The sequence below is a fragment of the Leuresthes tenuis genome, unplaced genomic scaffold, assembly GCF_036924035.1.
Source record: "Leuresthes tenuis unplaced genomic scaffold, fLeuTen1.0.hap1 SCAF_4, whole genome shotgun sequence".
In the NCBI taxonomy this organism is placed as follows: Eukaryota; Metazoa; Chordata; class Actinopteri; order Atheriniformes; family Atherinopsidae; genus Leuresthes; species Leuresthes tenuis.
The window spans coordinates 6,800,737-6,827,693 of NW_027325358.1; the positions used below are offsets into that span (position 1 = coordinate 6,800,737).

Here is a 26,957-nt window from a genome sequence, read left to right on the forward strand (position 1 = left end):
ACCTGTTGCCACTGATTTTCAGTCCACTTCTTGTGTCATAGCTCAGCCCTTTCTCCCTGTTTCCCTTCCTTAAGAATGGCTTCTTGACAGCCACCCTTCCATGGAGACCATTTCTGATGAGGCTTGGGCCAACAGTAGATGGATCAGCTGAAGGTCCAGATGCATCTCTCAGGTCCTGCCTCAGGTCTTTGCTAAAGGAGAGATTTCACCGTTTTTTGTTTTATACAAAGACCACATTAGACAAGGTACAGATCAAAACCCACTCTACCCAGACTTCTCAAATCTGGACTAGATTATCATACAGAGGCTAAGCATTCATTATAACAGTCTCAGATTTGTGAAACTTTTATTCTATTTTTCTATGTTTTGTTCCTAGTCTAATGTGGTGAAAAGAAAAAAAACGGTGAAATCTCCTCTTTAGCATTTTCATAGATAAAATAAAAGTTACACAGATACAATAGTAGGTTTCAGGCAGAGCTGATGTCTTACCTAAAATGTCTAAAAAGTTTTCACATCAAGAAGTATCACATAAAACAGTCGTGGACAAACAGTCGCACTGCACAATAAGTTAATTTCCCCTTAACTCTCCCCTTAAGAGCCGAATCGGAGGCTGGCGAATCGGAAGCCAACTTCAGCGTCGTCTTAAAAGATTGCAATAAATAATGGCACCACATTATGTTGGCAAAATATTTTAAAAAATGGGTGTCGGCTCATAATCTTTGGACTCCACTGCGCTTTATTACATAATAATGATTGAAGTGATTTTTGAGTATCTGTTAGATAATGTGTGCAATCGAGGAAATAACATTACAGTAGAGGTGGTCGTTTGACGTTGTGACATGGCGACAGTGACAGAACGACTACCAACTAATGAGCGATCGACAATTTTACTGACGTTGCGACCGCCTCCTATCTCAACCAATCAGTATTTAGGAAAGGGCGGCGCAATGAATAGAGGGTAGCAACAGTTGCCCCGGTGAAGGCAAGGCGCCATAGCCACGGTAGTCCTGGCGACAAGAACCAAGCAACGGGAGTCAACAACAACAACACCCGAGATCTAAGGGAATAAACTTTATCGACAATTTCGGACAAAACTTGGATTTAAAGGTGAAAAAGTACAATGTCTGGGGATTCTCGAGTACTTTTCTGCTTATTGTACACGCGTGCCTGTGTGTGTAAGCGAGAGCGTTAACGTGAGAGCGAGCGTGTCGGTGATGAAAGTGGTTGCTAGCTTCTTTCCTAACGCAGACCGTTGTTATGGCGATGTCAGATCTTTGATAAGAGCACAAGATGGCGGGTGTGTTGTAATACCAGTTGTACTTTTTCAGCCTCATCATCAATCATAACACCCAGGTTGTTTCGTGTTGTTTCGATTGCTAAGAAACTATTTACAGGCGTCATTGGTTTCGTGGTCAGACATTTTTACTGACTATTCAATATTAAAAAGAAAGTAGCAACTGGCTGGCTCGCTTTAACGTCACAGCTCGACGTAAGCTGCTAGCAGGGAAGGCTACCTATCACACTTTTCACGCTCTGAACTCACTTTTCACGCAAGCTGTCCAGAAACACGAGACACAGACACGCACATGAAGCGATAAAGCATTATAGGTGTGTGTGCATTTTGAAGAAAATAGAGATATGCGAATGTGGTTTGTTCTATAATCTTTTCGTGACTTTGAAAAAAGTTTTTGGTCTGACATTGGATTCGTAAAGTCACCCCCGTGTGCACGGTATCCGGGTGATCGTCGGCTGCTCTGGTGTGCCGTGTTGCTGTACGCAGGAGTGGCTTATCGCCCAGTAGGATGGCCTAAAGTCCTTACTGACGGGCTTGAATTATTGGTATTAGTTTATTTCCTGGTTGTATAACCTGGGTCTGCCAACCGTCGCATACGTTCTTCCTTTCAGTCGGTGATTTAGTTGTTTCTCATGTTTGAAGTTTAATTTATTTCTGATGTATTAGATTGAACTTTCATATTTGAGCAAACAGGAAAGGCTTTAGGCCGCTGCTTGGTCTCAGACAAAAGCCCTACTTCCTTCCCTTGGTTTATGTTACTCACATACACACACCCACAACACACAACGTCCATGTGGCTGTGAGCTTAAATGATAAATCAGTAACGCGTGTTTCCATGTTTGTTTATGGCACTTTCACTAATGACTGCCATCTCTTTTTATCCACAGAACTAGGGCCTTAAAGCATTGGTTGCCATGGCAACTTGTGGATACTCCGAGGACCTCCAGCCTCAGCAGGCCAATGCAGTAACCATAGCAACACCCGGTGCCACCACACCCACATCTGCAAAGACCACACACTTCCTGTCCGAGATCCCAGCATCCTCTGGAACCATTTCATCACCCAACCAACCAGCCGCTGCCTCCAAAACAGGACAGGATGCACTTTGTTCTCAAGCTCCGCCCACCCAGGCGCAGAGCCAGAAAGCTGTGGTTCTTTCTACTCCCACACAGCACTACGTGAGCCCCGATATCCAGCACTCTGTGGTCCAGAAGAGTAATGGGCAGAGCAGCTCGCCTCAGTACATCATAGTAACTGTTACAGGTGAGAGAATGAGTAACTTGGGAATGACTGACACAAACGTGCAAAAAAGAGAGTACACCCTATTTCATTCCTTAGGATTTACATGTCAAAACATAATAAAAAATCCAGCTAATCCTTTCAAGGTCTTAAATTGAAGTAAATACAACCATAGATGAACAGCACATGATACATTACACTGGGTCAACATTTGTTGAACAAAAACTGAGTAAAATGCAGAAGGTTGAGGTCTGGACTTTGACTGGACCATTGCAACACGTTGATTCTTTTCTTTTTCAGACATTCTGTTGTAGATCTGCTGCTGTGTTTGGGATAATTGTCCTGTTGATGACCCAGTTTCATCCAAGCTTTATCTGTCAGACAGATGGTCTCACATTCGACTCTAGAATACTTTGGTATCCAGAGGAGTTCATGATGGACTCAATGACTGCAAGGTGCCCAGATCCTGTGGCTGCAGAACAAGCCCAGATCATTAGCCCTCCACCACCGTGCTTCACAGTTGGTATAAGGTGTTTGTGCTGATATGCTGTGTTTGGTTTCCTCCAAACGTGTTGATGTGCATTATGACCAAACATCTCCACTTTGCTCTGGTCTGTCCAAAGGACATTGTTCCAGAAGTCTTGTGCTTTGTTCAGATGTAATTTTGCAAACCTAAGCTGTGCTGCCATGTTCTTTTTAGAGAGAAGAGGCTTTCTCCTGCAGCCCTTCCAAACAAGCCATACTTGTTCAGTCTTTTTCTAATTGTGCTGTCATGAACTTTAACATTTAACATGCTGACTGAGGCCTGGAGAGTCTGAGATGTAGCTCTGTTTTTTTGCAGTTTCTCTGAGCATTGCACAGTCTGACCTTGGTGGGATCTTATTGGGACGTCTACTCCTGAGATGATTGACAGCTGTGTTGAATGTTTTCCACTAGTGAAAAATAGATAAAAACTGACACAGGCAGTAGATTCAATCTTATCGAGCTCATTAACATTTTTGTTAACCGCTACATTGGGAATTTGGTCTGTTAGTAAATATATACTCTCTGACTTTACCCCAACATCAGTATTTCTGTTGTTGTAGATGGACAGTGGAGACCTGGTGGCTGCTGCATCAGGTCGTTCATCCTTTGCATCGTGTAGTTTGTGCAATTCAGGTGTAAATATCAGTATTTTCCAGCTCTTACGTTGGCCAGAACAATCAGTGTTCACCACTAAATAACATTTACATTTACACTGCATTATAATGAAAACATTACAGTACATTACACAAATGTTTGAGGGATAATTCGACCACATTTAATATTTATGAGTTACGGAGATGACTTTTTGTTAGTTACAGCTCTTCTCCCCCATTTGTTTGGATGCCATCATAGAAATTGTTTCTGCTCGAGCTCCACAGTTTTTAAAAACACAGATTTAGTTACCTGCCTGGTTGGGTGGTGCGTACCTCATGAGGATAAACTAGGTTGATGGATTTGGTTGCTAAGTTACACAGCCCCAAGCGCAGGAGCAAGAATGCCTCGTGGACAGAGTCTGACTTCACAACTTTTCTGTTGCTTTTATGTTTGTCGAGATTATATATAGTGACATTTTCTTTTAATCATATTTCATCCAGATGGCTTTAAATGTACAATTCTTGTAGTCACACTGAAAATGAGATAATAATTTATCTGTGTTTACATTTTAAATAAATTAAGCCCGAAATAAAACGTTCTAGAATAAAACAGGCTCAGTCACGTGTAAATGAGTTAGTGTTTTTAAAAGCCGGTGTTAACTAAAGAAAGGTAATTCACCACATAAATGGATCCATGTTTAATTTTGGGGCCATCTATTCATAGACCCTTTGGCCTGCAAGTATCGGGTGATGTGCACTCTCACCTAGAGTGAGAGACTCTGAGGCTCCCTTTTCAAGTAGCGCATTCCCCCCATTTACACTTAAGCTTCTGTGCACATCAGTTTTGGTTGGAGGTTTGAATGATACACTTAAAGATTCAGTTGAATTGGTAATTTACTCCACTAATTCTTTTTTTAAGAATGCAGATTTGAGTATGAAAGGGTTTTTTAATTCATCAATTTAGTTTTTTAAATTTAAGTGATAAACGCCCTAAATGTCCCATTTAACTGGCAAATACTGTGAGTCTTACGATACAGAAGTGATTGATGTATAGATCAGTGAAAATCAAAAGGCTACATGCTCTGTAGATTAGCTGATTAATCATTAAAACATCACCTTCAATAAAACTGAATGAAAATAGAAAGAAAACAGCTTCCTGCCATCAACAACTACTGTTTGGGTTTTACAGTACCGTGCAAAACTCTTGATCTACCTCTTATCTCTATATATTCGTAGAAAAATATGAACTAGGTGATTTATTGAAACACATGCAAAGCTAAAGTGAAATACAGAAGATAGTTTAGGCCTTCTTCTGTTTTCCTCCACTCCAGTGTCCTCAGATGTTTCAAGGAGTGAGAAGTGAGAAGGTTTTCAGCTCGTAGCTTTTAGAGAATCACATTGTCTGTACATAAACCAGACTGGTCTGCATGAAATGCATTACTTTCTTCAGACAATAGCCTTGTAGACCTTCCCCCTAATGATACATTAAATCTAAGAAATGTTGGTATAAAATGTACCGACTTGCAGAAGTTAGTAGTCATATAGGAGGGATTTCGATCAACCAGGATCAGAGCAGACAGTCCCAGACAGTCTGGGTCGAAGAAAGGGCAACCAAGTTGGAGCAGGTCAAGTGACTAGTAACAATGTTTTCTAACTAAAGAATACAAAAGCACAAGCTCTCTCCTTCACCAACGGTCCATCCCATTTTTTCCGCCCAATCATCAGCCCACATGTATCTCTCATTTCCATCTCCCATCTGATCTGCATGTTTACAAGATGGAGGGATTTCTCTCTCCATCTGGGGAGATTAGCTGTTCAAGGCTGTCCCACTGCAAGCAAAATATAAGGACAAAAGGAGAGGTGGACAGAAACACTCCTCCTCACCAAGTTCAACCACAGTAAAGCCAAAAAGACATTCAGTAGCAACATGTTCTGCGGTGGCTGTTATTACAATTTGGAGGCAGTATGTCGTGAGTACTGAATTTGTTGGGATGGAGGCTACTTTTCAGTAAAAAATCTGTTTGATCATCAGGTAAAACCTCCCTTCTTTATCCCTCGCATGTCTTCCACAGAGGGCTCTGTTCATTCCAGTGACAGTCTGTCAGACTCCAGCCCGTCTGCCCCCGGTGTTGCTGCTCAAGGAGTCCAACCCGTGCAGACCACTCAACAGGTAAGATGCACACATATACGCTGAAGCCATGTGTAAGACTGTGCTGAAGCAGGCTTTATCATAGGGTCGAACGCTGATGAGGTTGTGTCTGACGCTGTGGATTTACTCACCCGCAGAGGTCAGTGTTGCAGGCGGTGTCGCAGGCAGCCAAGAGGATTCAGACAGGCCACCTACAGTCTGTGCATATTAACCAGGAGGTAAACGGACATATGGAATATTTCACACCAGAGAATATGAAATACGCCATCAGCGCTTTATCGTGCCACACCACCTCCACACATGTCTAAAAGCACACTGTAACCTCACTGCCTCTACATTTTCTTACCCACTTTTCAGACATTAATCATTTCATTGACCTGTTACAGAGCCTTTGATATATTTCTACAAAACTGGAACTGAGACATATCCAACAGTTTAGTTCACACACTTGCTCCACCACACACAAAATGAACAATCTCACGTTCATCAGAGTTTTGAGCAAATTCCACAGTCCAAAGAATGAATTGCTTAACTTTCTTCTCTTACTTTGGGCTATTCTTTACCACCTCCTACCAGTTCATGCAACACCAGTTATTCCCTACAAATTTATTGTATACAACTACAGAATCACTTTAAGATTCTCTTTAAGTTTTATCCCTTAATATGTCATAAGGCAGGACTACATAAAAGCCGTCGGTTTAAAGGTGCACCTCAGTTCTGTAGAAACTATGCAGTTGTTGGCTCATGGTCGTAGCCTTTGCTAAGTATCTTTTGTCTTCATCACTTACTGGGAGATATTTCTTCAGGCTCCATAACGAGATGTGTTGTTTTAGGTGGGGTTTAGGTTCTGACTTCTCGGTTCAGACTTGTTGGGCACAGTTTAGATTTAAATGTGAGATTTTGCATCATTCACTCTTACTTTGTGTTCATTTGAATACTTGCTTGTTCAGCTCTCTGTTCATGGAAAACATGAACTCCTTCAGGGCCAAGACAGAAATGGGAAATCCGTGATGTGTGTGTGTTATTTGCAGTTGTCGTAACGTTGGACAGTACATCTACTGACGTGTAAAAGGCTTTTTTGCTGTGCTGTCTCGGACTATTCGTACTAGCCTGACAGTGGTTGTGTGAAACATGCCAGAGGTTGATGATGTAGATGAAAATAACACTTTTTTATGTGTTCAATCTCTCATTCCTGTGAAATTTCCCTGTCCATGGCATACCCAAAGTAACCTGAGAGCTGTTCTCTAACCATATGCTTGATTTTGGTCTCCTTTGAGAGCTAAGGCTCTAAACTTATTCCCTTAACTGTCAGAATCACTTTATGTGTTACAGGGACTGAGAAACAGATGTCTGAAGACTCTAAAATGATGTTATTCATAATCAGATGCCTGTTGTGACCTGTAGTATTAGCTGGAAAACACAATCAGAACTACAGCCTGACGCCTTACAAAGTCTTACTCCATGTTTGATAACAGCTGCACACAAATGAATGTTTTACAGCTTCTTCTAAAGGCACTATGAGGAAAAAAAGGGCTCCACACGCTCAACAGAAATGTTGCTCTGTTTGTCTGATGCTTCCTCCCCAGACTCGTTATTGTCACAGTGACTTCATGCCTCCTCTACATCCTGAAGTGTAGATTTAGCTCTGGTCTCACAACATGTTAACCTCAGAAGGTATTACCCAGAATGCAGTTCACGTTTCTTAAGCATGGGTGCACACAGGATGCACAGACGACTTACTGCCACCATGTTGCTTTTGACAAGTTACACTTCATTTTTAGAATTTCATTGGCTATTTGATGCATCAGCCATCAACAACCTCCATTTACAGTTGGCTGAGTTTATGCATGGCAGAAAAGGGCCTTGCAAGTTGTTGCAACATGGACTCTCATTTGCTTTTTTTAGCCTGTGGACACAACATAGAAGCTCCTATAGTCTGAAGTAAGGTGTCAGTAAAACGGTTGGAGGGCTTTCTACATTTTGAAATCGCCAACCAAACTAAAGAGACAATTTGTAAAAGATTAGGCACCACTAATCTGAAATGATGCCACAGCAAACTGGAGGAATATAGCGATGAAATAATTTGTTCAGGCTGAAAGATTTTTACTGCAATTGATTGTCTGGACTCTTGACAGTGAAAAAAGTAAAAGAAAAAGTTTCTGTTGTTCATGTAGATTCCCAGTCATTCAGGTCATGGTAATCCTAAGAGCTTGAATAAATGCCGCTGGACGACTTCTTGGATCTTGAAGATGTTTCACCTCTCACCTGAAAAGCTTCTTCAGCTCATGAAGAACAGAAAACTGAAGAAGCCTTTCGGGTGAGAGGTTTGTATCAGTTCTATCATGTGAATTGTAGCTTTCTACATCAGTATTTCTCATGTGCAAACACAAGCTACAGCTATAAGTCTTTCAAAGGTTAAATCTTTTATATTTAGGCTGTTTAAGGAATAATGTCTGCAGACCACTTGTGGAACGTTGTGCTTCCTCTGCAATCAGTTGGCCCCAGGGGATGTAGAGCAGGCTGTAAAAAGTTCAAGAGTGCAGCACAAATCTGCTCTGCCAATAGAAAATCAGGCCAGCTCCCAATTTTTAATGCGAGATGTGAGCAGCCAGGTAGACAGCATTGGCTTATTATTTTTCTGTTATAAACTGGTGTTTGCTGAGTAATCGTGTAGATGTGTAGATGTTAAGTTACTCATATTATACAAGTTCCACATTGATATTCTGTGCACAAAAACTTGAGATCACTGAACTGTTTTGCTGTGACTCTGTGGTGTATCAGGTAGGTGCCCTGCTTGTGCAAACGCTTTCCCTTTGTTTGTATGTGTCTTATCTATTCAAAACAGTTTGATCATATCAAATCTTGTCACATTGGATGTTTGAACTTTGCTCCTGGTTTGCATATCTGGTTTTAATGGTTGAAGACTCCTTTCTCCTTTTGCGTTCCTGTCCATTAATGTGACTGCGTGCCGAGCATCTAGCCAATGAGTTTGGTGCAGCGGTTTAAGAAGAATTAATCAAAAGAAACAGAGCTTTAAGGAAAGTGAATTCTTGACGTTAAAAATAGATGACACAAAGATGACATTGTGTCAGCTGGATGCATAAATGCACAACTGCTTGCCCAACAAATTCGACAGGTGTTTTACATCGTTCCTGTGGTGGAATCTTGTTGAGCAAAAATGAATAATGATATACGTCTTATCTTTGCTCATTCAGGTGGAGCATGTTTACTCTGGCCAGGTTCAGTATGTGGATGGAGCAGGAGAGGCAACTTTTACCACATCCACCATGTAAGCAGTGTGGAGCTTCCTCCCACAATCCATCACACACACACGTTGTGACTTTCCTTGCCACAAACTGTGCATTAACGTGTGTGTTTTCTTGTCCAGTCGATCAAGCAGCTACCCTTTCTCCGACTCGCCCCTCTTTTCCCAGACCCCTCCCACTTCCTCCTCCACCTTCTACGAGACCACGCCCAGCTCTGAGTCAGACATCACCGGATCTGTGACCTCACAGCCGGTTTCTGTGGCAACGGCAGGAGCCAATGCTGGGGCTGCTGCTGCGGGTGGAGGGGGATACGTCATCCAGGGGGGGTATGTGTTAGGAGGAGCTGGAGGAGCATCAGGAGGAGGAGGGCAGAGTTACTCCAGCCCTAACTCTCGCGCCCCACCTGCTACTGTGAGTACACAAGTTCAAAGTGAAACATGGGTCACAGTCTATGACAAGAAAGTTCAGAACGTTCAACTCGCCCATCTTCCCCAGGTGCAGTGGTTGTGTGACAACTACGAGGGGGCGGAGGGGGTGAGTTTGCCTCGCTGCACCCTCTACTACCACTACCTGCTGCACTGCCAGGAGCAGAAACTAGAACCAGTCAATGCTGCATCCTTCGGCAAACTCATCAGGTCTGTCTTCATGGGGCTACGTACACGGAGATTAGGAACCAGGTACGTGCTCATACACACCGACTTACGTTGCGTTTTACCGCTATCTCAAGATATTGTCTGAACTTTCTCACTGTATGCATTCCAGAGGAAACTCTAAGTACCACTACTATGGTCTGAGGATCAAATCCGGTTCTCCTCTGCTCAGACTGATGGATGAACAGCAGCACATGGCGATGAGGCAGCAGCCTTTCACACAGAAAAACAGGTATCCAAGCAGGGAAACCTTTCATTTCAGCGTTAACTTTGATGATATGACCAAAAAGGCTTTTCTTGTGGGTGTATTTGCTGATTTAAATCATGTGTATTTCAATGCTTCCTTGTGCTTTTAGTGGCAGTTTTTCACCAACATTTCTCAACACACTTAAAGTTGTACATCTTTATGAGATAAGATCTGTTCAAACATAAGATCGAAGATCTGTTTTTGAAGCCTGTTTTAAGCTCTCCAGACAGTATTATAATCTGACTGTCTCTCTGTGTGATGTGCACTACCTCCAATAGGATAAAGCCAGTTCAGAAGACACAGGGCCTTGCCAATGGGACATCGGGAGGGGCAGGTCAGCAGCAGGCACTCTGTGACATTTCGGCCCAGGTGCAACAGTATCAGCAGTTCCTCGGTGAGACAGCTGCACTCTGCATTATGTTTGCAGCAGACACTTATCTTATTATTTCCTTTCTGCTGATTTCCTACTGCACCGTTGGTTATGATGGAACAAATAGACAAAAAGTGTGCAGTAATTAGCCTGATAATTCATTGACTGTTTGCAGTCATTTAGCTCTCAGCTGATAGAGCCACATCTGTGCATGAAAAGTTACGCTTTTATCCTTTTTTGTCTGAGATATGTGAAACATATGTGAGTGAGTTCTTTGTTTGCTGTGCCGTCTCATGTGTAGAGGCATCAAGGCCACTGCCAGACTTTGTGGACATTGATTTACAAGATCGAACCCTCCCTGATGGGATCCTTTTAGAACACCTCAAGGCCTTTCAGGCTCTTTATAGAGAACACTGCGAGGTAAGCATTTGTGGAGAAAGACAGGGCTTTTTCTGACAATAGCATTCCAGTAGTCCATGCTTATATACTTATTTCTGTTCCCTTTTCATGTGACAAGCTCGATTTTTTTTTTATTTATTTTTTTTCTTATTGAAGCAAGGCTGTATAGCACAAGATACAAAGCTCCTTGTACTATTTCTAACAAATTCTCTCAAACAAACGTGTCAAACGTTACCAACAGTTAACGCATCATCCACATGTCATGCTCGTAGGCTGTTCTGGACGTGATGGTCAACCTTCAGTTCACTCTGGTGGAAACTTTGTGGAAATCCTTCTGGAGGTTCAGCCAAAGCAATGATGCAGAATCGCTCAATCTGTACGTATCACAGACACACCGGCTCAGCTTCATGAGAAACGAATGGAAAACAAAAGATTAATGCTCTGTCTTCTCCGTCACAACTGTGTCACATGCTCCACCAGACACAATGAATCTGAGAAACGTCTGCCTAAATCCTGCCTGGTGGTGCTCTGCAAGTTTGAGCCAGTGCTGCACTGGACGAAAGAGTGCGACAATCTGCTCTATCAGACTCTGGTGGAGATCCTCATCCCCGACGTGCTGAGACCCATCCCGAGTGAGTTAATGAAACCTGCCAAATCTGTGACGTGGAGCTGAATGAGCTTCATTTCAGGTGTATTCCTAGAGCTCAGCTGTGTACTGAAGTATGAAAGCGAAATGATATGTTGTGAGGTTGAAGAAATGTTTAGTTGTAAAAGAGTAAAATAAAACGACAAATTAAGTAACGAGATGTTAAAGTTACCATTTTAAAACCTGTATAAGTTTATCTATCATGTATTATGAAATAGGCAACATTAGCCTGAAAGGTTGAGGAATGGTTCTCTTCATTTTAAAATGTTTACACTGTTTTATATCTCGTCTTCTCTCAGGTGCCTTAACTCAGGCCATCCGTAACTTTGCAAAGAGTCTGGAGAACTGGTTGACAGGCGCCATGATGAACATCCCAGAGGAGATGGTTCGCATAAAGGTATTACTGTTTGTGTAGACAGATTACCTGTCAAATGAGTGGGGAATTCATGCAGATCCTCGAGTCCGTTCAGCTTGAATCGTTCTAAACCGATTGAGACAACACAAATCCATTCATCCATTGACAAATGACCTTCATTCAAACATAAAGAAGCAGCTAACTCAAGGGATGAAGCAGTGTTGTGACACATAACAGAAAACTTAGCAAAGAACCAGTTTTAGAGGTATCTTAAGACACTTTGTTACCACCAGTCTCTCAAAAAGAGACATCTGTCCCCAATTCTTTAGCTGCATTATTAAAAAAATAACAATGACAACACAGTTTGACAGGCATAAAATAGTATTTAGCACCAACAATGTGAAATCCAACAAGTCAAGCGCTATAAAGCTTGAATATCTCAGCATGGTGAAGTAGTGTCAGGCTTAAAAAACTATCTACAGCAGATGAACAGTATCTGAAAGTGATGTCCTTAAGAAAGAGGAAAAAATCCAGCAAAGACCTGACACAGGAGCTGAGAGATGCATCTGGACCTTCAGCTGATCCATCTACTGTTGGACCAAGCCTCATCAGAAATGGTCTCCATGGAAGGGTGGCTGTCAAGAAGCCATTCTTAAGGAAGGGAAACAGGGAGAAAAGGCTGAGCTATGCCAAAAGACACAAGAAGTGGACTGAAAATCAGTGGCAACAGGTCTTATGGAGGGATGAATCCTCCCCAGAGCCCGGACCTCAACATTATTGAAGCAGTGTGGGATCATGTTGACAGAGAACGGACCAAAAGGCAGCCAACATCCAAAGAAGAGCTTTGGGATGTCCTTCAAGAAGCCTGGAGAACTATTCCTGAAGACTCCTTAAAGAAATGACAGAAAGCTTGTCTCAGAGGGTTCAGGCTGTGTTGGAGAATAAAGGAGCTCAGACCAGATACTGACTTAGAGTTGTACAAAGTCTGTTTTTGCCCTTAGACGCATTTCCATTTAAGTTTACATGTTGCAATAAACCGCTGCACCTATTTCTGGTGTTCCTGACAATAAATGCAGAATTGGAGATTTCTCGGGCCTTTTGCACAGCACTGTATTCTCCTCACTCTCTCTTTCAGGTGGTGTGCGTAAGCTCCTTTTCCCAGACATTGCGTCGCTACACCAGTCTAAACCATCTGGCCCAAGCTGCCCGAGCTGTCCTCCAGAACTCAGCTCAGATCAATCAGATGCTCTCCGACCTCAACCGGGTTGATTTCACCAACGTACAGGTCAGCTAATGCTTCTGTCTGTGCCGACTACTTCCATCTGTCGCTGTGCGCTGGTGTTTTTGGTGAGATATGGCAGAGCACTGAGCCTGTGTCCCTCTCAGGAGCAGGCATCCTGGGTGTGTCAGTGTGAAGACCGCATGGTTCAGCGCCTGGAGCAAGACTTTAAATCCACTCTGCAGCAGCAGAACTCCCTGGAACAGTGGGCCAGCTGGCTGGACGGTGTTGTCTCCCAAGTCCTAAAGCCCTATGAGCACAACCCTGTTGCTCTGCCAAAGGCTGCCAAAGTCTTTCTGCTCAACTGGTCCTTCTATAGGTGAGGGGGGAAGGAAACAGTGGTTAATAAAGATGCGTTTGTTTTCTTGTCTAAATCTTCTCTGTGCTCCCACCAGCTCTATGGTGATCCGGGATCTGACTCTGCGCAGTGCTGCTAGTTTTGGCTCCTTTCACCTGATCCGCTTACTGTATGATGAGTACATGTACTACCTGATCGAGCACAGGGTGGCCCAGGCTAAAGGCGAGACGCCCATAGCCGTCATGGGAGAAGTATGTGCCTGTGCAAGCAGCCGCTCTCATGGCACAACTTAGATTTGACTATTTAAATTGAACATGTCTCTTCCTTACTGTGTTGCAGTTTGCCAGCACCGTCAAGAGCAGAAACTCCCCAGACCTGGATAAAGGTAAGGGAAAAAAATCAAATTATATATACTGTATTTTATTCTTTCCTGAGTTACTCAGTTTCTTACTGTCGTGTCACTGACTTTTTCATCAGAAGAAGAGGAGGATGAGGAAGAGGAGAGTGAGGAGGAAAGCGGAGAGATCATGCTGCAGTCCAGCTCTCTGAGCCGGGTCGATGAGGAAAAGGAGGAGATGGAGCCGCCCGCTAAGCAGCCCAGGACGAGTTTAAATCTGCCCACTCTGACGGAGACCCACACCACGACACCTTAGCTAATCACCTGAATCACTAACACACACCTTCGCTTTAAGTTTGAGATCATGTCATCCCATCCTGTCTCTCTTTTCTTCAGGTCGGCATCATGTGTGCTTGTCTGTCGTATATATGCAACATGTAAGAAAGCTCCTTGTTATTTTGTACACTGTACTTTCGTGCTGCCATTCTTTCTCTCTTTGCCTTCACTTGATGTACCTCCCTCGTTTCTTGTGCCTTTCCTGCCTGTTCAGTGGCCACTCGTGTCCAGCCTGAGCTATAGATACAGTATATTCTTGATCTCCCTCTTGCCCCGCCTTAACCTGACTGCTGTGGAGAGGTGAGAAGACTTCTTGTTGTCGTCTTTAACTAAAAAAAAACACCATTTGCATTGCCTTTAATGCAACAACTATGCAGGAAAGTGGGGTGTTACATGAATGAAACCGTCAGAACTATACATACGAGAGTCGCGTCTGGAGTGATACCACACCACGAATTTTGTTGGCATGTGGACGTTGATTGACTGTTATTTGTGGATGCCATATTTTACTTATCATGTCATTTGCTATTAATTTGGCCAACTAAATGATAATTTGTGCCTTTGAGAGATTTTCAGCCTAAAAAAAAAGCTTCTGTTCTATATAAATACACACACACATATATATATATAAAAATATATTCTGTATCGGTGGATGAATAAATCAAGGTCCCGTGAAGTAGTCTTGGTGTTGTCATGAACTAATGGTAGCTGAGAAACAAAAGAAAAAAAGATAGTGACACTCTTGCCTTGTGATGAATCTACCCAGCTTGTTTTGCTTTTCTTAAATCTACCCTCTCATCATGCCTCCATTTGTTTTAAGCTCATAATCTCTTTCTTTTGCAAACACACTAGATTACTCTAATGCAGCCTCTCCACATAAACACACATTTTCCATGATGCTGAGCAACCTGAGTGTGCCACAACTCAAGGCCAAAGCTTATCCCACCCAATCAGGAGCATTTATACTTTGCTGTACCCATGGCAACTTTTGTACAAGCTCCATGTATCAATGTTAAAAGCAGATGTTTATTTTGTGAGTATCTCTGGATAACCAATGCGAGTATCTTTTGTGAACACAGTCATATATCCAAACTATTTGTATGTTGCTTAACCATTATTGCCTTAAGAAACATGTTATTACAATGTCAACCATCCAGAGTACGAAAGTACATTTCTCCTGAGATGATGGACCAAACGTGTGGCTACGACAACGCTGTGTGGATCCACTCCAAAGAAAACATGCTCAACCAGCAGCTTTTCACATGCCACACAGATTTTATAACATATTGGACTTTAAAACTGAGAAGAAACAGAAAATATGAGCGTAATAGTGGGATGTCTCTCAGGACTATCTGGTTACTAAGATCCCACCAAATATTATGACATAGAAAGAAAAGGGTGTTTACATTTAAACATACATGATGGTTCAAAAAGTCAAAACTTCTCTCATTAAAATGGTGACTTGGCTTGAACTACAGGACCTTTTATAAATCGAATCCTCGTGTTATGCTGAAGACCTTTGTACTTTAATCTGTGATAAACATTTGAAGCTTTATTTTCGATGTCAACTAAAGAGATGAGATTGCTCTCAAAAATCGTGTCAGTTTTCTGAATGCTCTTGCTTCAGATAGTCTCCGATCATCAGATATATCTGAAATGTCTGGGGTTTGGATTTGGCCTCAAACTGAAAAGTCTACAATATTACGTTACGTGAGTCATAACAAGTTATATTTTAAATGATAAAATAACATCTATAAGTCAGCTGTATGAGAAATGATGTTAGAGTCTGAAATGAACAACACATTTTATATAGCATCATTCTCACTTATGTGTGGGCACCACTGCACAAAGACAGAAATCAAACAAAAGTTACAGCAGCTGTCGGTTGGTTTAGTTTAAGGAGGACATATTGGACTCCACCTCTCATACGTCTGTTTAAGTCTCCATTGTTCCCAGAACATACATTTTGAACTTTGGCTTTGAACACTGAGGCTTCTCAATTTTTGTTCGCTTGCTCATAGTTATGACTAAAAGCCTTAATTATCTCATAACTAAGGCTTTGTATCTTATTATCATGACTTACTATGTTAAAGTTTTTGCTATCTGATAACTCATATATCATTACTCACTTAGCATTTCATAAATATGACTTAATATCTCATATTTATAACTATCTCCTACCGCTCAATTCTAATTTACTGCTCAGATCAGATTTTTTTGTCAGCCTGTTCACATGTGGTCAATATCAGATTTCAGTGTGAACAGTTCACCATACTGAACAACAAAGACCGCACTAGATACAGGAATTATCCCTCCAAATTCTTATAAACTTTGTCCCCTGCGCTAACGTCTGTGCTCATGTCCATCACGTTTAGAAAAGACGTGACACAGACGTGTGGCGACGCCCGTCTGTGCAGAATTGTGAGGATCGGCGATCAGGAGCGATAAATTGGATTCCGTGTGACTTGTCCTGTTCACACTGACATGAAATAATCCGATCTGATTCAGATTTGAGCAAAAAGCATTCGACATGCAGTCTGAACGGACCTCTGCAAAATGTGTGGAGATTCTAACTGACCAGAATCATTTTCATGCAATCAAAAAATACCACTGAATCTGTGGCCACCGTCATCCGCTGACCTCCACCCTGTTAACAACCTGTGGAGCATCCCTAAAAGGAAGATCTGTGAGGGTGGGCGGAAGGATTCCTCCAAACAGCAGGTCTGAGGGTAATTCTGGCATCTTTAAAATGAGATACAGGCAGAAACTCTCCATGGACTTTATTTTTCAATAAAATCCAGATTATTACAGAACTGTTAATGATAAAAAAAAAAATCATGCCGAGTGTCAATCGTGTTGACTATTTGGTAAAAATGAACAAAAACAGCATATGCATAATAACCTGAAAGAGTGTATCGCCTCTGTTGGGTCACTCTCTTCTTCACCCGTCCAGTTCTGAACACTAAAGACTCGAAAAGCGTTTGAACATTTTATTTTAACAAATTATTCTCAGCAGAACAAAGTCTTACTTACATTCCAGTAAACATACAACATGAAGGTTACTATCAGAACAAAAAAAAAAGGCTAAAATGGAGCAGTACCGAGTTCACTCCCTCTCATTTTAAATATCGGAGCCCTATGAATCCACGCGGCCGGACAGAAGTGGTCCAGAAAAGTTGGGAAACTTGTTCAAAAGCAGCAGAATGTGTAATATTTTACACACATTTAACATGCACGTGGTCATCCACACACACAAATAAACACTGGATCAACGTCACACGGGTACAGATGTTGCAGGCGCTCACACACACCAAAAAAGTAAGTCTTCATGTATAAAAAAAAAAACCCAACAAAAAGTACAAATTAAATCTTTGTTCAGTCCAGCTCTTGGTTTTGGTGGTTGTAATATTACAGTACAAAAATCACAACAACTACAAAAAACCCAACTATAAAAGATCTTTACAGTTTTTTATCTGGAGCTTTTTGTTCTATTTTGACACTTGTTATTATCTAGGTTAGGAAACCACATCCTCCGAACGTGTGCTCCGATTAAAAGTCGAGCTCTTCAGCCAGGATGAGGCCTCGTTCGTGTGTGTGTGTGTGTGCTTTTCTTTCTGTTACTTAGACTCAGGTGGAACATTTATTTCTTCATAACACAATCCAGGTACATCGGTCAGTATCTGCCAGCACTTGCAGAGACGAACCTATGAGCGAAAAGAAGAGCATGACTTGAATTCCACTTTGCAAGCATGTGACCACAATTTTCATTTATTTTGGCAGACAAAGCCTATTGAGTAATTTTTAATAAAACTAAGAAACTGGTAATCTTTAAAGACCAATGAATCTAAGTGTTATTCAATATTTGGAACATGAAAAACCTGTAAAAAGTCTCACAACCAAAGCAGGAATGTATCAAAGTACAGTTTTGCTCCAGTATTAACGAGTTATACTAGATGTACAAAACTAGTCCATTTTAAGAGGTTACAACATGCCAGTTTATGCGTGAGCTAAAACAAAAAAATACAGCAGCACAGACATGAGCGTGATCCAGACACGGGTCCTCTCTTCAAGGAAAAAGGTTAATGAACTTTCTGTTCTCTTTCCAGCTTTTGTACTCGTTTCGTGCAGGTTGACGTACCGACTGTAGAGGCAGCAGCGTGCGGATCAGTCGGCCGTTGGAAGTTTAAATAATTTGGAGTGCGTTTCACACACAGACAAGCAAATACATATAAAAACAACCATGAAATAGACATTTAACGCCAACTGCTAATCCTACATCGGACGGCACAGTCTACAGGTGCTGCCGTCTCCCATCGTTCCTCCATGGTTGGGCCATCTAGCTGTAAACAACCCGGAGATTTCACCGATATTAGAGGGTTTTTTCTTTTAAGGACGCACTGTCAAACGCTGCTTAAATGGTATGATGACGCCAGTAAACGAACAGGAAGCAGACACCCTCGCAAATGTTTAGGCTTAAAACTTTCCTTTTAATAAAGCTTATAGCTGGGGATTTTCTCTCATCTCAAACCCCAGCTGGTCGAGGCAGATGGCCGCCGTTCCTGTTAAAAGGGAGTCGTTTCTCTCCACATGCACGCTCAGGACGGGAGATTGGACCGAAGAGAGGTTTCGGTGTCATCTGCTAAATTTTTTTTGGCTTTGTATATATGAATTGGACTTTTTTTAATTTAATTAACTGGATTTGATTGGATTATGATTACAATGAATTGGCATCTGATTGGCTTAAATTGGACTGTAAGATGACATTTGTTGCGATTGGGCGCCATATAAAAAAAACTGAATTGGATTGAACCGGATAATATACAAATAAAGCCACAGTGTTTGACAGATAATTTTAGAACGTGCATTTTTACTTTTGTTTTACGTCTTTAATTTTTTTATTAATTTCTTCTTTACAGCCCTTTGCTTCCTAGGTTTGTTCTTGAAGTGCTTTATAAATAAAGTTGGGTAACTGAAAATGCGACATCAGCCCCTCCCACACACATACACACGACTCAAATTACGATCGCACTGTTGGAAACTCAGCGCTTCTGTTGCCAGTTTTAGCAACACCCCCCCTTTTAGAAACAGCTACTCTCCGTGGGAGACGGCTTCTCGCGCTGCAGTCTCTGCAGGCACAGAGAAGCAGACGTCATGTCCGCTGCGGCAGCTAAACTAACTTCAGGAGCAGATGATTTGGCCCAGTAAATGTGGCGTCTGACCTCACTGCAGTCTGTTCAGCGAGTGGCGGAGAGGACTGGGACTAGCAGGGCAGCTGACATGGAAGTGAATGTGAAGGAGAGAGGAAAACACCTCTTAGAACACTTCTGATTCAATCAGACTGCAGCAATGTCCATGTAAATCTCCATGTAAGAGTGCTGCATTAAACCAAGCAGGACTTGTGGCCCTTTTACCACGACTTTACTAAACTTCCAGCTGAAAAACGGTACTGACAACGGGTTTTAGATGCAATTTAGGTTTAAATCATTTCTCTTTTACATTGAATAACCAAAAATTTTAAAGGTTTAATATAATAACCAATTTAGAAGTGAAAGCTGACCGTAACCATAGAAATTTAAATGTTTGATATCTGAGGGTCATAATCCTCGAATAAAGTCTGATAAACTCTGAAGACCACCACCTGACACGCTCTCACATCTAAAAAGTTTTCATTCACAGACTAAAGACTCCGCTTCTTGCAGGGTCACTATTTATAAGACCACAACTGGACATTTCTGTGATTATTTCCCATCATGCACCTGGTGGAAAGACAAGTGTCGCAGCATTTATTCCCACTTTTTCTCCATTCTGATAAAACATCACAGACACATTTGTGCTGTTGCCATAATGCAGTTAATTGCTCCTCTTTCTCCAAGGTCCAGTTGAACCGTATGCTGTTGTTTTTTTTGGCTCATCGCCATGGTTACTCTCAACCACAGCCTCCCCTGCAGAACACGTCTCTGAACAGCACAATTTGCATAAAACGCGACTAAAGACCTAATATGACATCAAATGTGTTTGATTTTGTCATAACCCCAAAATGTGAGAGTCTACGTAACCAGCTGCCTCCGACTATCAGCACAGTTTGAGACACTCAAAGAGAGAGACTTGTTTTTAGAGGCTTTATATGACAGTTGGATCACAGGTGGATCACAGTCCGTATTCTCACCTTTGTGCAGTGCTTCGTTGGTCATGCGATTGATGTAGCGGGAGCTGCTCTCAGGAACCAGCCACTTCATCACAGTGTTCACGCAGGACTTCCTGTAAGAACTCCACACACTCCCACTGGATCAAAGAAAACCACTTTCAACACAGAGTTCCCCAAGAAACAGAACATCATACTGAGATGTGAGTGATGGCTCACCTGGTCTGACCCTTCACCTCTGTGAGGTCACCCACTCCCACAGTGCAACACACACCAGTGTTAAGGTCCCAGCTAACCTGCAGGTTGGAATGGTACGTGTTTGGCCTAAAAACAAAAATATCGGGGGGAAATGAGGACAGTCAGTGACAAAGAGTTCATCATCCAAAACAAGTGAGGTTAACACGTACCTGCAGTGTTCCTCATCTGAGTTGGAGAACGCCAGTAACAGCAGGCCAATGTTGATCATCACGATGTTAGTCTCTGGACACACCTGATGGACAGAAAATGCAACAAAATTTACAAGGAGATTTACTAAATGCTCTCGGTTAATATTTAGTGTAAACAACAAGAAAAACAAGGTGGAAAACATGTATATTTCAGTGTATTACTGTAAAGGCTCCCACCTCTACAATCAACTAATAACGGAACTGAAACTGTGATGTTAAAAAGAAATCTGGTTTCTCTGGCTCCTCTTTAGGTTTCAAATACTATTGTGTGGGAAGTAGTTTTTACACTAACAAACACAGAAAAGAACGGACACACGCCGTGAGCACTGAGCCAAGGCAGCATCTGGGATGTTGGCTCCCGGCTCAATGAAACTTCACCTGCACAATCATTTGCTTTTTTCTTCTGATTTTTTTTTTTTTTTTACCCTAAAACACACCTAGTTTTGTCTATTCCGTGGATGTTGTGATTTGAAAATGGAAGACATCACCATGTTTAATATCTTCATAACATTACGTATAATGAAAGGCGTATTGTTGCTGATATGAGCTCAATATGATAATCAAACTACATCCCTGGGAAACCACTGGGAAATTGATGGAATCACAACTCTTGGAGAATGATGTTCCTCTTCTTTTTAAAGTAAAAGACCAGCGGAGATGGCAGTCATCACCTGTACAGTAAATCCTCAGAGCATAGAAACACGTTTTCCTCACTCTATAAGCAAAAAGCAGGTTTGATTCCACAGAAGAAAGAGCGTCCAAACTGTTCTTCATGAAAGACACCATCTATGTGACAAGGCCTGCAAACAGTCCAGAACTCAGGCCGCAGAGCTGATCTGTCCACTGCTTTACAAGAAAGTTGGAATAAAGTCATCAAATCCAGAAGAGGTGCAACAAGGTGGTCAATTTTTTCCACATAACAGTGATTCTGTTGGTTTTCCTTTACTTTATCTGAAAATAAAAGCAAATAATTAAACCAATTCTATAATTTTTTTTTTTTCTGAGCCAGAATGTTCAGCTACTAAATAAAACATGTTCATGTTTTGTTTATCTATTTATCCTGTTAGTAAGAAAGCTGAATGAATATTCTCTGGTGTCGTGATTCCATCATTTTCCACAGGGGTCGTAGAGGCCACGCCAGATGGCTGCGGTACAGTTCAAGCTGCACTGGAGACACGTGTGTCATGCAGCTGGTGAGGATGCTGATAACATGGGAGCCTAAACAAAATCATGGCGTTCCACGCGTGCGACACACACACCAGTCTGACTGATATCAGAGTCAGCAGCACTTAGGACAACTTTACATCAAAAAACAGCATGTTTAAATGTTCAAAAACAAAACAAATACAACCACTAGCAGATAAAATAATTTCCCATTGACAGAAGAAGATCATCAGATGCCTCAGCTCTGCTTTAAACCCGTTTAATACGACACTTTAGTGAACTACATCCCTGACTGGAGAGACTGATTCGTTCACACATATGAAGAAGGTTGTAAAAGCTTCAGAGTTGGGTGTAACAGAGAGTAAGTACAAAGGAAAAGTGACGCAGGTCTGTGCGTGTGTGCATCCACCTCTAGTATCACGACATCATAGTCACTGAAGGAGCAGAACTGTGGAGCCCAGGCAGCGTCACTCCTGATCACCTCATTGATAAGATACTCAAAATCCAGAGTCAACTGTTCTACACACACACTCTGAAAGAGGAAAAAACACAAGGTACAGTTTATGTAACGTCTACAAATAAAACCCTATTTATCTGTTTACTGGAACAAGGTATTCAACATTTTAACATTTAGGAAAACTTGAAGGACATTACATTATATTATCCATACAAAGATTCTAAAAATGTACAAAAAACAATCACCTGTCCATTATGAGGTTCGGTGACCAGCTGCAGGTTCTGTCCTTTCAAGTCTGTAACTGTAAACGGCAGCTGGACCTTATCATCCTCATAACCTAGAGGAAGAGATATCAAACGACAGTTTCAGACTTGACTCGTTAGAAAGTTTTAGCTTCTGAAAGCTCTTCCATCGTCTCCCCTCACCTCCTGTGCCTCCTGAATTCTGCTCTACTGCCCCCGGCTGCTGTAGGCGGTAATGCAGGCATGAGTAGTTTACATATCCAGGCTCACTGGGGCCGACATCCTCGCACGACGACATGGTTGAAGTTGATGGAGGTGACGATGAAGAAGAGGAAGGGGACATCACTTGTTCAGAGCCCTGTGGAATATTGTGACTCCTAGATGATGATGATGCTTGTAAAGAACTAGTCCGTCCGTCCTCCATCCTATGCTCTTTACAATCCTCCACCTCTCTGGATGTGTCTACATTAATCCCTTTATCTGCTGGTATATACACTGCCTCTTTTTCACCACCATCAGCTGTTCTCCTCTCCCCCTGACCCTCATCTTCTTTCCCTCCTACTCCCTGTGCTCGCCTGAAAAGGTCGGCAGCAAACTCCCGAGCTCGCATGGCGGCTTGTGAATGGCTAGGAGACGAGGGAACTGGAGCGGGCCTACAAAGAGGCTGCCGATTTTCAGGAGATCCATGAGGTAATGAGGAAGAAGCCAAGGAGGTGGAGGAAAAAGACGTTGAGGGTTGAGTGGAAAGGGCTGCTCTCTTTGTGTAAAGAATCTGCGATGACTGACCGTGCTTCCCTGAAAGTAACAGACAAAATAACTTAATTATAAAATAAATCAATGGTGATATCAACAGAAGCATGATTATGTGGACAACATGTGGCATCAGGAACAGAGTATTTTCACTTCCTCAATTAGTGAATGCCAACAGACTCCAATATAAACCAATAGGGATGCACCGGTTACAATCAGTGGACTAATCAAATAAACGCATTATCTGCACAATCACACAGCCGTGCATGTCTTCCTGACTTTCCCAAACATTTTGGATTTGGCTATTTTCAGCAAGCTTCTTTTCTTTTGAAAACCAAATCCAGATATTTATCAGATAAACATCATTCATACCAATAACAGCAAAGTTTCTCTGCCGCTGCTGCAGGAGTAGCATCAACAGCATTGTTCTCGTGGGGCTCGGGGACTGTGCACTGTGTGAGACAACACCTAAGGATCGATGTATCATTTCTGATGATCGTGTATGCAAGTAGAGCTGCTGTCTTTAAATAATGTACGAGGTGATTTTGTCAGATGACGCAATGGATGCATAATCAGGACTTTGTCAGAGCCGAGCAGCTGCAGGTTAACAACTCGTCTTCATAGCCTGCTTTTCAGTCACAGACTCGTTTCACCAGCTGACCACAGCAACAGAAAAGTCTGTATGAGAGCAGATTTACAGCGAGTAGGGCTGTAAGCATGACGACCAAGATTAGGAGAAGCGAATATATAATGTAAACGGCTGGCACAAAGCAGACTGAAAACATGACCAAAATATCCAATAAATATGATACATGCTTCTATATTTTGAGAGAAGTTAAAGAAAGACCCTATAATATATAATGTGGTGGATAAAAGGGGAATTATACTTAAAAAGCCATTCGTAGTCTATGTTTTATTACGACAAAACAGTTGGCAAAAAAAATTTTTTCAATTAAAGCTTTTAGAAAGAAAATGAAAAATAATCAGGCCAGAGATGGTCATGTGCGGACTTCTTCCTCACATGCTCGTTAGAAAAACAGAACTTCTTTGTTGCATTTCTAAACATATAAACAGAACCATATGTTGGTATTTAATTCATAGTCTCATCACAGAAACCCAAGAGAAACCTGCTAATTCTCCATTTGTGTATCTTCTTTACCTGGGCAGAGTGAGATGCCACAAGCCACCAGAGAATAGCTAGTGTTTAAAAGGATGACCTGGTCCTTCTTCAGCTGGAAAGCTGGTTGAAATGTGGGAAATGGATACACCACCTGGTACCTGCTGTTCAGCACATATCCATGTTCAAGACACTCACCACTTCCTGAGGACGCAAAAGGATGAATATGAATGAGAGAAAAACCGAGGCTATCAGAGCAGTTACAAAGTGGATCTGTGTGTGCGTTTACCTGTGCGTATGGTTGTGGCCGAGGGAACTGGACAGCAATAAGAGCAAGGCTTCGGGGGAGGCATGGAAGCTATGGTGATGTAAATGTCTCTGTTGTTCTCGTCACTCATCATTAAGTTCATCAGTACAGAGCTTGAACTGCGTGTACTGTGAGGAAAAAAAAAAAAAAAAGAAGAAGAAATCACTTATCGTTACTTAAACGTTGTAATGACATTATTCAGGATGAAACTGGATCTGTTCTGTGTTCATTATTCCTTACTTAAAGCCGAAAATGACAATTTTGGAGTGGTCATTTGGCCACTCACACACAGTGAGGTACAGATCACTGTAGATTTCCTCTCCAGCAAATAGTCGCACATGATGGACCTAAAGAAAAGAAAAAATATCTATAAACAAGCTTTCCAATCTAAACAAGCAAGAACATACATTTTAGCAATAAAAATCAAGCTTCCAGCTCATTTCCTTTCATTTACCTGTTTGAGTCTGCTGTGCAGGTTGAACTCCCACCAGTAGAGGTGATAAGTATAAAAAGAGAAATCATCATCTTCTCCACAGTCACTAGTGTAAGACAGAACGTAGCGGCCACATTTGGTGAAGCCCAGAAAGATATGTCTGGAAGAAAAAGGGTGAAGTACAGCTGTAATAAATGACTCAGCTAAAACAATCATGAATCATAGTTTTAATAATTGTAATAGTCACAATTAGTTAGGGAGCAAGAAAAGTACAGATAATTTTCTATTCAGGCCTTAAAGACACACAAAGGGGTATTCTGACAAACTGAGTTTTTCCCATCCACCACCCATAAATCACATCCATGCAGCACCATTCAGAGAAGTGCTAAATTAAACCAGAATCACACAAATTACAGGACAGCTAACTGTGCACAGAGTTGAGTGATACATAATTGTCTCATAATCATCCAAAACACTTGTCTTGGCAATCAAAAGAAGTTAACAGTCATACAAGACCTCCACTTGCTCATTAAAAAGTTCTGCATGAAGCAAATTTTCTGACATCACACACAGGTGTAGACTGATATAAAACTAAAGAGAAACTATCTGAGGCATAAACTCAAGAAACCCCTGCAGCCCCATCAACATGACAACAACATCAGCAGTTTCTAATAATCTTCAACCTAGAAAGAGGCTGAGAACAGCGTTAAGATGAAGATGATCCATAGGAAACAGAATAATATGAGTTTGTCAGAGTACCCGTGTTCAGGGCCAAAGTGTCACCATTGCTTTCAGTTTGATTCAGTGATGTGTGAGAGTCCAATATGCATGTTGATAAAGTACCAACAGTTCTGAATCACACAGTAAAGATCCCATTCTCCTTCAAATACAGACAATGTGCTTAGTCAAAACAAACCTATCGAGTAAACACACAGACCCTGCTCTCAGGAACTCCTCGCTGACGATATTCTTTAAAGGGACACACACACGAGGTGGTAGCTTCCTGAACAGGCGCTGGGAAAACTGTCCTGACAGCTGTAGAACAGACGAGAAAAAGGAGACAGTTGTACCTAAATAACATGACACGTAGTGCAACCAGAAGTACAGATACATGTTAGCAGTAGCAACTGAGTTTCCCTTTCAGAGATGACCAGCAGATATCCAAGTATCTATTAGCATTGAGCAGATACAGTAGGTTCAATCAAATGTGAGACAGCCTACAATAACTCTGAATATTAAGGATCCGCGTGCAAGATGAGTACAACAACAAAGCTAACGCCGACTAGTAACATATTATTTCAAAGCTCGACTAAAAAAAAAACAGGCGTTTATGTTTGTGATTAGCACATCAAGACAGCGATTTCTTTAAACAGCCCGAGTCTGTTGACAAGCAAAACTGAGAGTCTACCAAGAGCATCGTAAAAATGCAGGAAAACGGTATCGTTTTCATAGTTTGTAGCATTAGCTAATTAGCCACCTGCCAGTCGTTCTTGAGTTATCGGTTACTTTGTTAGCTGTGTAGCTCGGTAGCGGCTAGCTAGCCTGAGAAGCTCCTGAAAACAAGGAGGCCTCCATACAAAGTGTCACTTTCTGGATATGTAATCCCTTTTTGAAATCATATTTTTGTGGATTAATACCCACCCTCCCTCGCATGAGAAGCTTCACGACATGGTCTTTGTGTTTTCTGTGGCTTTTCTGTTTGCCATCGTCCTTTTCAGATTTCGAGCTGGGCGCCATCTCCCTCTGAACCGTTCTTCCCTGTTGGAGTTGGGCCCGTCTCGATTGGTTCACAGGCTGCAAGAGGCTGTCCTCATTGGCTGGCTGATACGTCCATCAAAGCAAAGGCAAAAACGACAACCCGCGGGAAGAGCCTCATTTACAGGTATATCTGCTTAATTAATATAAATTATCCCAAC

General features: G+C 41.8%; 2 protein-coding genes across 7 annotated transcripts; one reads left to right on the forward strand and one right to left on the reverse strand.

Annotated features, from left to right (window-relative positions):
* Window positions 1-957: 957 nt before the first annotated feature.
* On the forward strand, window positions 958-15,578 carry rfx1b (regulatory factor X, 1b (influences HLA class II expression)). 5 transcript variants are annotated; one of them, XM_072384292.1, is made up of 18 exons: window positions 958-1,107; window positions 2,182-2,557; window positions 5,724-5,821; window positions 5,938-6,018; window positions 9,016-9,089; window positions 9,189-9,477; window positions 9,562-9,743; window positions 9,829-9,948; window positions 10,242-10,357; window positions 10,635-10,753; window positions 11,005-11,108; window positions 11,213-11,364; window positions 11,678-11,775; window positions 12,869-13,018; window positions 13,120-13,331; window positions 13,408-13,561; window positions 13,650-13,695; window positions 13,791-15,578. In XM_072384292.1, exons 2-18 carry the CDS (start codon window positions 2,209-2,211, stop codon window positions 13,961-13,963), a joined length of 2,517 nt encoding a protein of 838 aa, XP_072240393.1. In that variant the 5' UTR covers window positions 958-1,107; window positions 2,182-2,208; the 3' UTR covers window positions 13,964-15,578. The 5 variants fall into 5 exon arrangements, with proteins under 5 accessions (XP_072240393.1, XP_072240391.1, XP_072240394.1 ...); XM_072384290.1 differs by having other exon boundaries at window positions 959-1,107; window positions 13,788-15,578; XM_072384291.1 differs by lacking the exon at window positions 958-1,107 and adding an exon at window positions 1,309-1,839 and having other exon boundaries at window positions 13,788-15,578.
* A 1,381-nt stretch (window positions 15,579-16,959) lies between these two features.
* On the reverse strand, window positions 16,960-26,807 carry dcaf15 (DDB1 and CUL4 associated factor 15). 2 transcript variants are annotated; one of them, XM_072384296.1, is made up of 13 exons: window positions 26,683-26,807; window positions 25,979-26,076; window positions 25,063-25,201; window positions 24,849-24,955; window positions 24,591-24,736; window positions 24,344-24,505; window positions 22,618-23,229; window positions 22,438-22,529; window positions 22,145-22,267; window positions 20,533-20,615; window positions 20,345-20,449; window positions 20,150-20,265; window positions 16,960-17,687 (listed from the first exon to the last, which is right to left on the reverse strand). In XM_072384296.1, the coding sequence occupies exons 1-13, from the start codon at window positions 26,776-26,778 to the stop codon at window positions 17,632-17,634; spliced, it is 1,935 nt and encodes a 644-aa protein (XP_072240397.1). In that variant the 5' UTR covers window positions 26,779-26,807; the 3' UTR covers window positions 16,960-17,631. The 2 variants fall into 2 exon arrangements, with proteins under 2 accessions (XP_072240397.1, XP_072240396.1); XM_072384295.1 differs by having other exon boundaries at window positions 25,958-26,076.
* Window positions 26,808-26,957: the final 150 nt, after the last annotated feature.